The sequence below is a fragment of the Canis aureus genome, chromosome 26 (assembly GCF_053574225.1).
Source record: "Canis aureus isolate CA01 chromosome 26, VMU_Caureus_v.1.0, whole genome shotgun sequence".
Classification (NCBI taxonomy): domain Eukaryota; kingdom Metazoa; phylum Chordata; class Mammalia; order Carnivora; family Canidae; genus Canis; species Canis aureus.
The window spans coordinates 32442342-32456244 of NC_135636.1; the positions used below are offsets into that span (position 1 = coordinate 32442342).

At 48.8% G+C, this 13903-nt stretch overlaps 1 protein-coding gene and 2 non-coding genes across 32 annotated transcripts; all 3 read left to right on the forward strand.

The window, feature by feature from the left end:
• Window positions 1-440: 440 nt before the first annotated feature.
• LOC144298332 (uncharacterized) lies at window positions 441-10547 on the forward strand. 30 transcript variants are annotated; one of them, XR_013365265.1, is made up of 7 exons: window positions 937-2378; window positions 4314-4365; window positions 4812-6775; window positions 8369-8438; window positions 9887-10072; window positions 10167-10290; window positions 10381-10547. XR_013365265.1 is itself a non-coding variant. In XM_077873139.1 (3 exons), exons 1-2 carry the CDS (start codon window positions 6527-6529, stop codon window positions 10034-10036), a joined length of 321 nt encoding a protein of 106 aa, XP_077729265.1. In that variant the 5' UTR covers window positions 6431-6526; the 3' UTR covers window positions 10037-10072; window positions 10167-10547. The 30 variants fall into 30 exon arrangements, 1 of the variants encoding a protein (XP_077729265.1); XR_013365262.1 differs by lacking the exon at window positions 937-2378 and adding an exon at window positions 441-599 and having other exon boundaries at window positions 10167-10547; XR_013365263.1 differs by lacking the exon at window positions 937-2378 and adding an exon at window positions 607-846 and having other exon boundaries at window positions 10167-10547.
• LOC144298953 (small nucleolar RNA SNORA71) lies at window positions 7657-7783 on the forward strand. The gene has a single exon (XR_013365785.1). It is a non-coding gene; the product is annotated as a small nucleolar RNA SNORA71 (small nucleolar RNA).
• On the forward strand, window positions 9080-9212 carry LOC144298952 (small nucleolar RNA SNORA71). The gene has a single exon (XR_013365784.1). It is a non-coding gene; the product is annotated as a small nucleolar RNA SNORA71 (small nucleolar RNA).
• Window positions 10548-13903: the final 3356 nt, after the last annotated feature.

The window sequence follows — 13903 nt, forward strand, 5'->3', positions numbered from 1 at the left end:
ACACCTGTTGGATAACAGGATACTCGTGGCGGTGAAAACCCGCAGAGACGCCACACGGGGGGGGGGGGGGGGGGGGGGGCGCACCTGCGGCACGCATGCGCAAAAGCCCCAGTTAGCCTGCGACTGACGGAAACGGACCCCTCCGCTGGGGGCGCTAGAGGACTCCGAGGAGACCGTCCCTACCGCGTGACCGCGAGAGGAGACTCAGACTGCGCCTGCGCATAGTCACTAGCTTCGAGCTTGCGTGATGCTCTATGGAGTTCTTGCAACTGTTTCCAGAACCCTACGTGTATATATTCCGCCGGTTGCTCATGACTGCCTCCCTGAGTGCACCTGCACAACCTCCTCTTCGAGTGTGTACTTTTGCTTTGCAATAAAGCTTCTCTGCTCTACTTTACTCTGATTGGTCCTCGAATGCTTTCTCGCGGCCAAGTCAAGAACCTATATCCCCTGCTGGTGGTTGAGGGCTCAGGGTGCGAGAACTCTCCCAGTGTCAGAATGTCCGCCTGCTACCCAAGAGGTCCTGCCCGAGAGGGAGCCTGCTAGGGGGAGGGGACCACCTGGAAGGAACTGGCCTGTTCATATCCCTAGGACAAAGGGTAGGTTCTTCAAAGAATCCCTGAAATAGAGGCCAAGAGAGAAAGACCTATCTTAAATATGTGTCCAACCTGGAGAGGAATCTCCCCTCCACCTCAATCTTTATGCCACCTGTTCTGATCCTGGAGATACTGGGGGTAGGAAAGTAAGAGGAGTCCTCCTGGTGAAGAGAGACACATGTTGGGTAAGGGAGAAGTCTCCCCTCCACTCTCAGCAGAGAGCAGCCCACCCTGAGCTTGGCCCCAGATGGTGAGAGAAGTCGCTATTATCGCTAAAAATGTGATTAATATATTGGACTGCCATTTAAAATAATTGAGTGGAAACAGTGTTCACTATTTTCAGCGTTTAAAGACTTAGTACCTAAAAAAAGCTATGAGGCCTGCCTGATATTTTTCTAAAGACAGGGAAAAGATACTTCCTCTATTTAGAAAGTCTAAAGAGGCAAGTAAAAAAAAAAAAAAAAAGGTATAATTACATACCAGGAATCCTGCTTTCAACATACTGGTCTCATTAAGAAAGATTTGGGCTATAGCTAGGAGGCCAACATTCCACCATCCTGGAGTTTGTGACCTCACAGTGGCTGAGAGATCTCCATGGCTTGGAGCCCCTTCTCTTGGGGAAATGGAGCTGTGGCTGCTGGACAGATTGCTCCAAGGAGGTGATGCCCAGGGTCCAAGCTGGTAGTCCAGAATCAACCCTGTGAAGTCTGCAGGAGCCCCAGGCCCTGTCTGTCCCTGCATTAAGAATGATCGCCATGCTAGAAGCCTTGCTGTTTCTGTTCATCATCCTCGTTTCCTTCTTGCTGCTTCTCTGTTACTGCTTCTTTCAGAGGGAATCCACTCCGGCTCCTGCAAGGTGGGGCTGAGGCCCAATGGAAGCCATGGCCAGTCTGACCCCTCAGGGCCTCTCAAGCACAACGGACTCTTCTTCCTCAGCTGTCCATGGTCTGGGTCTTGGCCTGTTTGGGGGTCTCCAACAGCCCCAGGACCTCACTGGATGCTTCCCACCAGAGTTGGCTTCCACCTAGGTCTCCATCCCTCCTTCTCCCTAGGTCCCCTAGCTGGGTTCTCTGACCCTCACACCGTATTTCATACTAGTTTTGCTTCTGGTTCATTTTTGTCCTGGGCTGTGGACCTCTGGTTCTGGAGAGGGACTCGGTGTGGGCTCAGGAAAGAGATGAATGGATCAGGCCCCTGCCATGGAAACAGACATAAAAAGAACTGGCCTCCTCCCTCCAGAAACTAGCAACTCTGGGCCCTTAAGAACTGGAATCCCAAGTAAAGACTGATAGTCTTACAGGGACACTGGACTTTCCTTATATCCGTTGTGGACAATCCTTGAAAACAACCATGTGACTACTCAATCTGGATGATCATAGTTAATTTACTTGGGTATCCCTGAACAACAGCCCTGGACCTTTCTTGCTAACTAAATCACTGAGATATTTGTGGCTCATTACTTAAACTTTCCTGGGTTAAATTTTTGCTCGAACACTTAGGCATTCCAGGATGATATTTGACTTAGCCCCATGATCTTTTGCCCTGGTAGCTGACTACATCAATTTTTCACTCTTAAGACCTTGGGTTTTCCTGCCCAAGGGAATCAGACATCCCCTCCTTCCTCCCACTCTGGCTATTTCTCTGGGACTTCCAGGAAGAAAACAGGAATGTTTCTATGATTTCACCATTATGTAGAATATTGACAGATAGTTTACTTATATATTCTATTTCAAGAAGTCTAAGAATTTTTGAAAGTTACTAATGGATATTAGTTTTCATCAGGTGATGATGATACTAAAATTTATTAAACTGCCTTCCTATAGTCCAACACCTATTTTTTAAAAAGCACTTATGGTATTGAGTTTCAATATATTATTTTACCTGCCTTTAAATTTTCTAATTGCGGTAAAATACACATAACAAAAATTATCATCTTAACCATTCTTAAATATTCAGTTCAATAGTATCCAGTACATTCACACTGTTGTGCAGTCTCCAGAAATTTTATCTCGCTAAACTGAAACTGTACACTTTAAACAACAATTCCCCATTCCACACTTCCCTAGCCCCTGACAGCCACCATTTCCCTTCTTCTCTGAACTTAACTACTCAGGGTGCCTCATGTTAGTAGAATCATACAGTATTTGATCTTTTATGTCTGGCTTATTTCACTTAGCATCATGCCCTCAAGGTTCTTCCATGCTGTGGCATATGTCAGAATTTCCTTCTTAAGACTGAGTAATATCCCATTGGTGTGTGTGTGTGTGTGTATCACATTTTTAAAATCCATTCATCTGTTGTTGGACACTTGAGTTGCTTCCACCTTTGGCTATCATGAACAGTGCTGCTATGAATACAGGTAGACAAATATCTCTCAGATCACATTCCTAATTGTTTCAAGAATATACCCTAAAGTGGGATTGCTGGATCATAGAGTAATTTTATTTTTAACTTTTTGAGCAATTGCTATACTATATTATTTTCCATAGCAGCTGCACCAATTTGCATATTCTACCTATTTTAAAGTTTAAAAACTGAGGTTCAGAAAGATTAAGTCACTTGCTACTACAGCTAAAACGTGGTAGAGAAAACTTTTAAGTTATGTCTGTTGTATTAATTTCCTAAGGTTGCCATAACAAAGTACCACAAACTGGGTGGCTTAAAATGGCAGAAATTTATTCTGTCACTATTCTGGAGGTCAGATGTCTGACATCAATGGTCAGAAGACATTCACTGGCACCTGAGTGGCTCAGTTCAGTAAACGTCTGCTTTTGGCTCGGGTCATGATTCCAGAGTCCTGGGATCGAGCCCCACATTGGGTTCTCTGTTCAGTGGGGGAAGTCTGCTTCTCCCTCTGCCCCTCCATTCCCACTCAAGTGTTCTCTCTCTCTCTCTCTCAGATAAATAAATATTTTAAAAAAGAAAAGACGCTCACAAGACAGGAGTGCAGTTAGTGCCCTCTGAAGGCACTGGGGGCGAGGGCTGCTTCCACCCGAAAGTTGCCAATATATTTTTAAAGATGTTTACATCTATACTCATGAGAGGGACTATAATTTATTTTCCTTTTATTGACCTTGCCTAATTTGGGGACCATGGTTATTCTGTGAACTGAGAATGACTCCCTTTTTTTCTATTATCTGGGAGACTGCGTAAGGCTGAAAAGCTGGGTATGATGTCTTCTTTATGGAAATATTGTTAACTACCGACTCATCATTTTAAAGTGCTCTGAGATGAGTCAGGTTTTCTATTTTACCTTAAGACAATTTTGCTATATATTTTTCAGGAATGTGTTCATCTTTTTTTTTAAAGATTTTATTTATTTAAAAAAAAGATTTTATTTATTTATTCATAAGAGTCACAGAGAGAGGCAGAGACATAAGCAGAAAGAGAAGCATGTTCCCTGGGGGAAGCCTGATGCGGGATTCGATCCCAGTACCCCGGGATCATGACCTGAGCCAAAGGCAGACGCTCAACCACTGAGCCACTCAGGAGTCCCAGGAATGTGTTCATCTTAAGTTTAAAATTTTATTTTTCTCTGATTGTTTACTCTCTGCTCTGACTGCACTCCAACTCCTCTCTCATTCCTAAAAGTGTTTGCCGCTGTTGCTCCAGATGTGGTTATGCTAATTTTCTGCCATTTTACGTTCTGCTTTTGTAATGTTATTGATTTACTATACTTGGATCAGTTCAATTGTCCTTTTTTCTTATTATTTTAAGCCCTCTGGAGCCGACTGGGACACGTGGAATTTTTCTTACACTTTAGAATTAGGTGAGTTGTTTTTCATAGCAATAATAAGGATTTCTCCTCTCCTGTATCAACATTTGAAGCTCCTCAACTCTCTTCTAAAGTTTTTATTTATTTATTTGAGAGAGACAGAGTGTGTGCGAGAAAAAGAGAGAGAGAGAGAGAGAGCATGAGCAGGGAGGGGGGGTAAAGGGAGAGGGATAAGCAGACTTCTCGCTGAGCAAGGAGCCTGATACAGGGCTAGATCCCAGGATCCTGGGGTCATGACCTGAGCCAAAGGCAGATGTTTAGCCGACTGAGCCATCCAGGTGCCCTAAAGTTCATCTATTGCCATGCAGTGAGATGTTAAGATATGATCCCATGCAGTTCCTAAATGCTTCACATACTCATTCCCCACCTCTCCCCCACTTCAGTTTCTGAGTCTTCCTCTTCCTTTCCGTGAATGTCTCTCTGTTCCCCCCTTTCTACAGGAGCCCTTCAAAATCCTGCTAAGACACACCACTACCAAGAAGCCACCTTTTGGAAATTGATAGAAGACTGACTCTATTTATGGTTCCACAGCACAAGCCTCCAGGCTGCTTTAGAAACCATGCTTCCTCACACTCACCATGAAAAATCAAGGGGGAAAGTATCATTTTCCCAGCTTAGGTCCCACATCCAACTTTTTGTCAGAGGAGGGTGGGACATCATAAGTGACGTTCCCAACAAGGTTGAATTCAACAGGGAGAGCGCCACAGGGAATCAGGGAGAAGAGTGAGTAGGTCCAAACTCTGAATGTCCTAGCCACTTATATATCTAGAGTCACATGAAAATACGTAGTTTAAAAAAAAAAAGAAAGAAAGAAAATACGTAGTATTCTGAGAATGCCTCTCAACGTAGGCATTATTGGTTGGTGATGGTCTGTATTACAGGAGGAAAACATCTTTTTAATCCAAGTATGCCAAAATATACTTTTCTGACCAGTAATAGAAACTAAATACTACCCCCCAAAAAGAAATTAAATATTACCAAACACATTTTCAAGCATTCGATAAATTGTTCTTAGATTGATTCCTGGATTTGAATTTTAACTCTGATGCCTACCTTAGGGGCAGCAGTCTGCCGTGGGTCCTGAGCACCTATGCATATTCTTTCTGGATATGCTAAGAATCCAAGGCCTTGACTCCTCTTTACCTAAGCCCTTCCTCAGAGTTGCGTTTTGCAGGGAGCAATTTTGAACGATGGATAAACTCTCCTCCCAGACTAAAACCAGGGTTACTTCTGTTTGTGATGAGTAGTGAATCCCCTAAGCTCAGTGTCCCTCTCTTGAAACACACTGTGTGTGCAGCAGCCATCACGCCCTGTGCACCATCCCATGGGGTCTACAAGGCACCAGAACCAACATGAATGAACATAAAGCTCTCTCTGCTTTGCCACAATAATAAGGTCCTAAGACTCTGACTCAGGAATTTTGTGACCTCTGCTAGCATCTACGACACGGTAGGGTAACGGGTGAGCTTGCAACGAGGGTTTGCTCTCAGGTCATGAATGCACAGTTCTTAATACATATTAGTTGCATGATCTTGGGTACATTAACTAAACTTTCTGAGCCTTTGTTCCCTCATCAGCAAAATAGATAATCATATTTACCTTATAGGACTGATACAATGGTTAAATAGATCAAAATCCTGGAATATTATGTTTACTTAAAACTTAGTCATTATTTGACATTATAGTAGTGGTGTCCTTTGTCCTGTTGATGGGATGGGGCATTGCAGTGACAGATATCATGCTATGTAAAACACTGGTATTCTCTCAGGCAGGCCCTTGCTGTCCACTCTGGCTAAGTAGAACCCCACCATTGTACCACCCTGCCCATTTCCTTTGTAGTACTTGCCATGATTTTTAATTATTGCATTCGCTGGCTCATATCCCCACGAGAAATTAACAACAGAAAAATCAGGAAGCCTGTCTATCTTCAATGCATTTCCTTTTTTTTTTTTTTTTAATATTTCAATGCATTTCCAATGCTTAGCACAGTCTCTGATATGAAGTTGCTGCTCTGTAGATTTTTCTGGGTGGGTGGGAATCTAAATGAACGAATAGAGGAGCGTGTGGGTGGATGGATGGATGGATGAGAAAGCTCCCTAAATATTTTCCGGATGAATGGACGGATGGGTGCACGGGGTGATGGGAAGACGTAGGGATGCTTGCGGTCCGGGCCGCTCGATTTGCACCTCCTATGCACGAGGGGGCGCGAACAGCCCGCGCGCGGGTGCAGCTCCGCAGACGCGGCTCTCGGCCGCAGCCCGCGCTGCAGGTGCCTTTCGGCCGGCGCTGGGTGGGTGGAGGGTGTCCCTGCGGCTGCGGCGGCCCTTCGCGTTGGTCCCGAGCCGACTCGAGCCGGGCCGCAGCGTCTCCTCCTGTCCCCGCCGCGACGGTCCCGGTGCCCCGGGTGAGTGACTGCAGGGCCGCGCTGCGCAGGGACCCCGGCGGCCTCCAAGGCTGGTGCTGCACTCCTCTTCCCCCCGACAGGAGGGGAAACTGAGGCCCGGCGCGGGCGCGGAGAGCCGGCGGAGGTCAGCCCCGGTTCCCGGCCCCGCTCCCGGCTCCGGGGCGGGCCTCTGCGGGCGGGTCCTGGAGGAGGGGCTCCCGGGACGGTCCCGCCCCCGCCCCCAGCCGTCGGCCGGCTGCCTACCAGGTGAGCGGAGCCGCCTGGGCCCGCCTCGCGGCCCGCAGCGCTCGGGAGGGAGAGTGCGCGAGCCGGGCCGTGCGGAGCGCGTGTCCGGGCCTCCAGTCGGCGGCGCCCGCGGGCCCCGAGCGGCCGAGGGTGGTTCCCGCCTCCCCCCGCTCCTGGTGCCGGGGCCGGCGGGCTCTGCGGGACCGTGACGCGCGGCGCCCGAGGCCGGCCCTGTGTGCAGGGGTGAGGCCTGGGTAAGTGCTGCCGCGCGTGGGGGGGCGGGGGGGTTCCCTGGAGCTCAGGCTCTGCGGGAGGAGGCCGGAGGGGGCCGGGTTCAGATCGTGCCGCAGCCCGGGGCCGGCCACAGAACCTTGGCTCATCACTTCCTGGTGCTGCGCTTCAGCTTCTTGCAAGTGCGGAGAGTGCCAGAGCTCTGGAGGGACGAGAGTCCTTGCGGGTGTCCTTTGTCTTTGAGGCCACAGTGCCCGGCACGTAGTAGGTTCTCAGGCTGCGTTTGTGGGGTGAATAAGCAGTTGAGGCGATCTTGCCGGGAGGTGGTCTTCCTGTTGATGACGGGAGGTGGAATCTTTGCACCAAGCGCTGATGGTGCTCGGGGTCCTGGGCTTGGCGGCGCAGCTTTCCCCTGCCTGGGAAGATAGCAGGCTGCGGACATGGGCAGCCCGGGTCCAGGTCATTGATGGTGCAGAGAAAGGATTTTTTGAAAGCGCTTCCCCGTGTTTGAAGGGACCCTTCCTGTCCCTTCCAAACCTGGAGCATTCTGCACTTTCTCTTTCCTACCACCTTTTAGATGTCTCCTGTCACCTGGTGCCAATGTCGTGCTCATTGATGGTGCAGGGAGAAGATTCAGGGGAGGGTTGTCCTCTGTTTGGAGGATCCACATCCTCACCTTCCAGTTTTACCACGTTCCATCTTCTCCGCAGACACCTTGGGCCTCGGGGGCCCTGTGTGTGCATTAGTGTCATTGTTGGGGCTTTCACTTTCTGCCCCTGCTGTTGGGAACCAGGCTATGTGTGTTACTGGAGGTTTCCTTGATGCCCAGTATAAGTGCTGTGGGGCAGCCATGGTATGCTCCTGTATATCTAGCCTTGGCCTGTCACTGCTTAATGAAGCGTTAATCAGCAATGGTCACCCTATCGTAGAGCACACACTGTCTCCCTCTTCAGAGTTAACTACTGTCATTTCTATGAGGAGATACGTAACGTGTTAAGGAAATAACAAGAGCCAACATTTGTCGAATGCTTGGTTTATCCAATAACTACTGTGTTAAGCCCTTTCCTGATGCCTAGCGTGCCCTGCTGTGAGCAGGGACAAGTTGGATGCCCATTCTTGGGTTCTTGTCTGTTGCAGATGAGCCCACTGTGTGCAGAAGTGTCATGGTTGTTGTATCAGGAACATTCTAGACCCCAGTGTCCTTGAGGTAAGATCTCTTGTTTCTTCTCTGGAATGTTGGTTCCTTGCATCTAGTACAGTCGTGTGTGGGTTCCTAGGGGCTTTGTATGAATGTATAAGGGAACTGAGAGGTGAGAAGGTAATGTCTATGAGTCTCCAGATCGGCTCCCTCAATCCCAGGCAACCTAGATCACATCTGTCCTTTAATATGTCCTCAGGGCTGCTGCAGAGGAAGGGCCTCCAGGGTCTCACTGGGTAATGAGAGCTCTCCAGGACAGCAGAAGCATGTTGTGATGGGAAATGGCACCCTTATATTGGAGAGAAGGTCTGTGAAAGTCCCTGGCTTTGAATCCTCTTGTGCTACTCTCTCAGTGACCTGTTCAGAACCTTATTTTCTTCGTTTAAAAAACAAACTTAATCATAGAGATGACTTCTGTGCTGCTTAAGACCACAGGATTCCTATCATTTCCAGCCCTAATATTTTCCCAGCATTTTTGCCCAAAGTGACTTCTCTTTGATTCCCTTTGGCAGGGAGGTTCTATGGGGCTTTTGCAAGAATGGCTACTCTTGAGGTCCTGTTTTGGCTGGTTGATTGTCCCAGATTCAATATATTCCAAAGGCCAGTAGCACCTGCTTCTCTTCCTAGGTCTCTCTCTCTGCCCTTCTCGCACCTGCATTCAAGAGCGATCATGGGCTGTCTGTGCTCTGGTCATTGATAATGCAGGGAGAGGAATTGTTGAAAGCAGCTTCCCGTGTTTGGAGGGTCCACACTGTCCCTTTCAAATGCTGGTGCTTTCACACAGTCCTGCCCATCTCCAACTAGTGCTCTCTGGTCTCTGGCATTGAGCACTGCCTTGTGAGAGTCCATGATGGGACACTTTAGCTTGGCCTTGTTCAGCTTGGCCTCCTATTGTGGGAAACCGGGCTCTGTTTTTTTTTTAGATACTTTACAGGGTTTAAGGAGCCAGGATGAATTCTGCATAATGACACTGTGCAATACTGAGTGGTTTATACTGATTGCCATAAGATTTTCAAAAGGTGGCAGCCTTTTGGATTTGGTGGCCCCGGGCAGACCTTCAAAGGGGTGGGTGTGACGGGAAATGAGAAGGTATTGGGTGGGAGTGGGGAGAGCAACCTGGGGAGGAGTTTGGCGCTGAGGTGAGCACAAGCACCGAGGAGACAGATGCAGGGGTGTATGTGTAATGACAGCAGGCTGAATTAGTGACCTTCACTCCCAGTGTGGGATGGGGATGGGTGGCGGGCTCAGTGGAAGAGTCTCTGAGCTTGAGCTCTCCCACCATCTCTACCAATTACTGTATCTGTTCTTGCCCTGAAAACGCCCCTTCTTTAAGGTAGTGTTTATTTTGACTCTTCTGGGAGCACTAAGATTCATTTTTAAGTTGTGTTTGGTGTGAAAAATAACCCAGCAGCTCATGCCTGATTAATTGGGACATTCTCATTGATCATTGATAACAGTTTGGAGAAAGATGAGATCACATTGGAACCCAAACACCTGTTGTGACCACCTGCCCTGTGGCGTCATCCTTACTCTAGGAGGGCTGCCTTGGATCTGGAGATTGTTGGAGGAATTCTGAGGGGATGGAGGCACTGGTGCTCTCGGATTGACCTTGGTCCCAGCTGTCCTGGAGGGACCTCATCATGGTGAGTTAATGGGGCTTAGCAATGGGGCTAAGTTGGCCTGTGTTTCTGACATGGAAATTCTGGACTGCTGGCCTCATTGAACTTTCTCCTTTAGATTGTCGTTTGGGTGGATCATGGACATTGGAGTAGCATAATGAAGAAAGCTGTTGCCGTGTGAACGTTGCCAGACCTTCTCAACATGTTGCCTCAGCAAAGCATGGAAGGGCTTTTCTCTCTGTGTAAGCAGGCCAGAGGGAAAGCCCTGGGACCCTGGAAGCTTGAGGTGTGGAGCCAGAGACTTGAGCTGGCTCTGCCGTTCCCCCCTGCAGGAGTCAGAATGCCATGGACCAGGAAGACTGGTTTGCTTCGACCTGGGCCAGGTTGTCCAGCGGCATCCATGTCTCCCCACCTTCTCCTCCTCTGACTTTTCAAGAGTTTTCAGCACTGTGCATCCTTGTCCTCTCACCTGCCTAATAAATCTTGAAACTACCCTGAAGCTTGTTTTTGTTATTTCTCTTCTATTTTAAAATCCACACCTCCATATGCCAGCAAGGTAGGTATAAAGAAAGCAGATCATGAGCAGATCTTCCATTTTTTACTCACTGAGATGTTCCACTTAACGTACTTCTGAGGCTTGGCCTACAGATAGGAAATGGGATATAGAGTTTGGACTAGGGGTTGAACCGTCCCAAGTGCTTCTGGGAGCCTCAGGTTTGGGAGAAAAGGAAAATGTTAGAATCATTGGCTAAAAGACCTTTGAGCCAGGGTTTTGGAAGAGAGAGAAAAAAGAGAGTGGGGTGGATGGAGAGGCAGAGTCGGGCTGAAGTCCTGGAGGAGTCAGGGGTGTCCTGAGCACTGGAGGTGGGGTTCCTCTGGGGATTTCCAGGAGATGATTCTGAGTAGGGGTGGGCATGGCATGGACAGGGTTCTCCCATTCTTTGGAGAACTGTGGGGCCAAAGTAGGCAAAGGCCAGGTTCTCGTCTTTCAGATATGGTCCACACAGGAACTCTTGAAAAGGTGAGGGAGAAGGTGATTGTCCATTCCTTGCATGGAAATTGAAATCACCTTGATTAGGGCTGAAGTCAAAGCCAGGTGATCAGGCCTACCTTTGTGAGTTCAGTACATTGATGGCCTTGGTCAAACAGGAGGCATTCTTGGGGCTGAAGCGTCTACTCTGCCCACCAGTTCCGGCAGGGGCCCTTATTTCTGCCTTGCCCCTTTCCTGAATTCTTACGCAGTGGCCTGATATCTCCTACTCTCTCTTGAAGGTCCCTCCCACCACCCTCTGGGCCAGTGTCTCCAACCGTGGCCCTAGACCCCTTGTGAAAAATGAACACATTTTCACCAGCTTGGCCAAAATCCTTTTGCAGTGAGGTTTTGGTTATTGACTTGACATTTATAGATGTCTTTTTTTTCACCCTGACCAGCCCCTCATTGCCAGGCAGCTTCCTGCCAGCTTCGGTAGCACCGTGCACCACGTTCCCTTCCCCTTTATTCTGTTTCTTACAGTATTCTTAATTTACTTCCTGCCTTGCACCTCAGTCTTGTGGCATCTCTGCTGCCATTTGATCCATGATCTGTAGGAGGGGCAGCGATGGAATGTTGGGGAAGAAAGGAAGAGGTGACATTGCCATGGTTGCTGAAATGGCCAAGGAGAGGAGTGGGGCTATAGAGGTGTGATCACTGTAGCTTGGCCAGTGTCATCAAAATGTCTTTCCCGGTAAGCCCAACCAATCAGGTTGCAGAGGTGTCAGTCATCTGCTGCGTGACACCTCGTACAATGATGGGATGTGTATATCAGGGAGGTAGGTACTTGCTGCAGCACCTGGCACACGGTCTGCACTCAAAGCACAGTTCTTCTCAGTCAATAACTCGTTGACTTTCAGATTGTAAATGATCCTCACCCCTGGCCCAACCTCTTCAGTCTGCCTTCCCCTGCCCTCTGCCACCCTCGCCCCATCTGAGCCTCAGTGCTAGCATTGAAATCCCACTCTCTGGGGTACCTGCGGGGCCCTCCTCACTGCCCACGGTCTGCCTATCCATCCTCATCCCACGCGCCACTCTCCATGAGCAACATCGGCCCCCTCCATGCTACTGCTGAAGGTTCCTGAATGTGCTCTCCTTTTTCTGGCCTACATGCTTGGAATGCAGTTCCCATTTCAGAGGCTGGCCTGACTCAGCGTGTGTCACTTCTTTCAGGAAGCTTTTCTTGGCTAAACCTCCAGCCAGACTGGACTCTCTGCCCTTCCTTTCATTCATACCAAGTGTCAATTATGTGCAGCACAATCCTAGGAACTGGTCAACAAAAGAAGGCAAAAGAGCAAACCCCTGCCTTCATGGTACTTAACATTTTAGAGGACAGAGACAGACCATAAATAAAGCACTATAACGTGTATTATGCCAGAGAAGGGCTAAGGGAAAAAATAATGAAGCAGAGAAATGAGACAGGAAGTCTGGGGCAAGAGGGGGAGTGGCGGGATCCCTGGGTGGCACAGCGGTTTGGCGCCTGCCTTTGGCCCAGGGCGCGGTCCTGGAGACCCGGGATCGAATCCCATGTCGGGCTCCCGGTGCATGGAGCCTGCTTCTCCCTCTGCCTGTGTCTTTGCCTCTCTCTCTCTCTCTCTCTCTCTCTCTCTCTGTGACTATCATAAACAAATAAAAATTAAAAAAAATAAAATCTTAAAGAGGGGGAGTAGCATTTGAAACTGAGTGGACAGGGAAGGCCTCACCTGGCAGGTGTGATTGGAGTCAAGGGAGGGCCTCTCACCTCTGGGCTTTCATGGCAGCCTGTGCTGCCTCCATTACAGTGTGGATGGGATGGTGGGAAGCTTTCCTCTGGGGTACCAGCCCAGGGAATTGGGACAAGAGGCTGATGAGGCCACTGCCTTGCTGTACCTGATTACAAATGGCTGCTGTGTGGGGAGGGTGGTGGCCCAATCAGGTTGGGATTGGCTGGTCAGACTGGGCTGTGTGTCTTGAGGGCAGGCTTTGTATCTGCCAACTCTGCAGCCCCCTCGGCCCCCCTAACCACAGCTCAGTGAATTAGGGAAGCACAGCCACCTGAGGGCAGCCCTAACCTGTGACCCTGCTCTAGGGCTAAGACCAGGTTTTTGTCTTGGGGAGTTGTGAATATGTTAGGAGCTGGAGTAATTGGTTGCAGAACAGAAACAGGAAGAGACAGAGGGATTCAATCCCTGTTACCACAGGATCCCAAGGTACAGAGAGCACTGAGCTCCCATTGCAGATGAGGGACCATTTCTAGAACCTTTCTAGGGGGAGGATGATATTCCAATTTCCAAACCACATTTGTGTTCCACAAGGCCTGAGGTCTGGTTCCCCCTGAATTTTTGGGAGGCATGGCCAAGTAACCAAAACTCCTGTCGTCCTCCTTTTTTTTTTTTTTTCATTAGCTTACATTTACCACCACTGTGCCATTACTAGAGGGAGCCAAATGAGCCTCTGCCCCTAACAGCTTGAAGGATACAGTGACAGACCCATGTAAGGAGCTCTGTCAGTATTCAAGGTTGAGGACGGAGACCAGTGATGGTCTTGACAATGTGTACCAGGAATAGCTCACAGAGGCCTCTCCGTCCCCTTAACTACAACTGCCATGTCACCAGGATACCTAACTACACCTGCCCTGGAAAGCAGCCTAGTGAAATCATTTAGAACCTATTGCATGTTCATGGTGTCCCTTAATCACTGTGGGGCATTGAGCATGTTCTTTTGCCTCCTTGAGCCTCAGTTTCTGGCTCTGTAATTTGACCATCAGCACCTATCCCCAACAGTAAGGATGAAATAGGGTGATGCATGTTAAATGCTTAACACAATACCTGCCTCATACTGTGTGC

What these genes read in the sequence shown, in the direction of transcription:
- LOC144298332 (XM_077873139.1), top strand. Translation starts at nt 6,527, where the DNA reads ATGCTTGCGGTCCGGGCCGCTCGATTTGCACCTCCTATGCACGAGGGG. An exon ending in CGACGGTCCCGGTGCCCCGG is followed by an intron (nt 6,776 to 9,964) that starts GTGAGTGACTGC and finishes TCCTTACTCTAG; the next exon opens with GAGGGCTGCCTTGGATCTGG.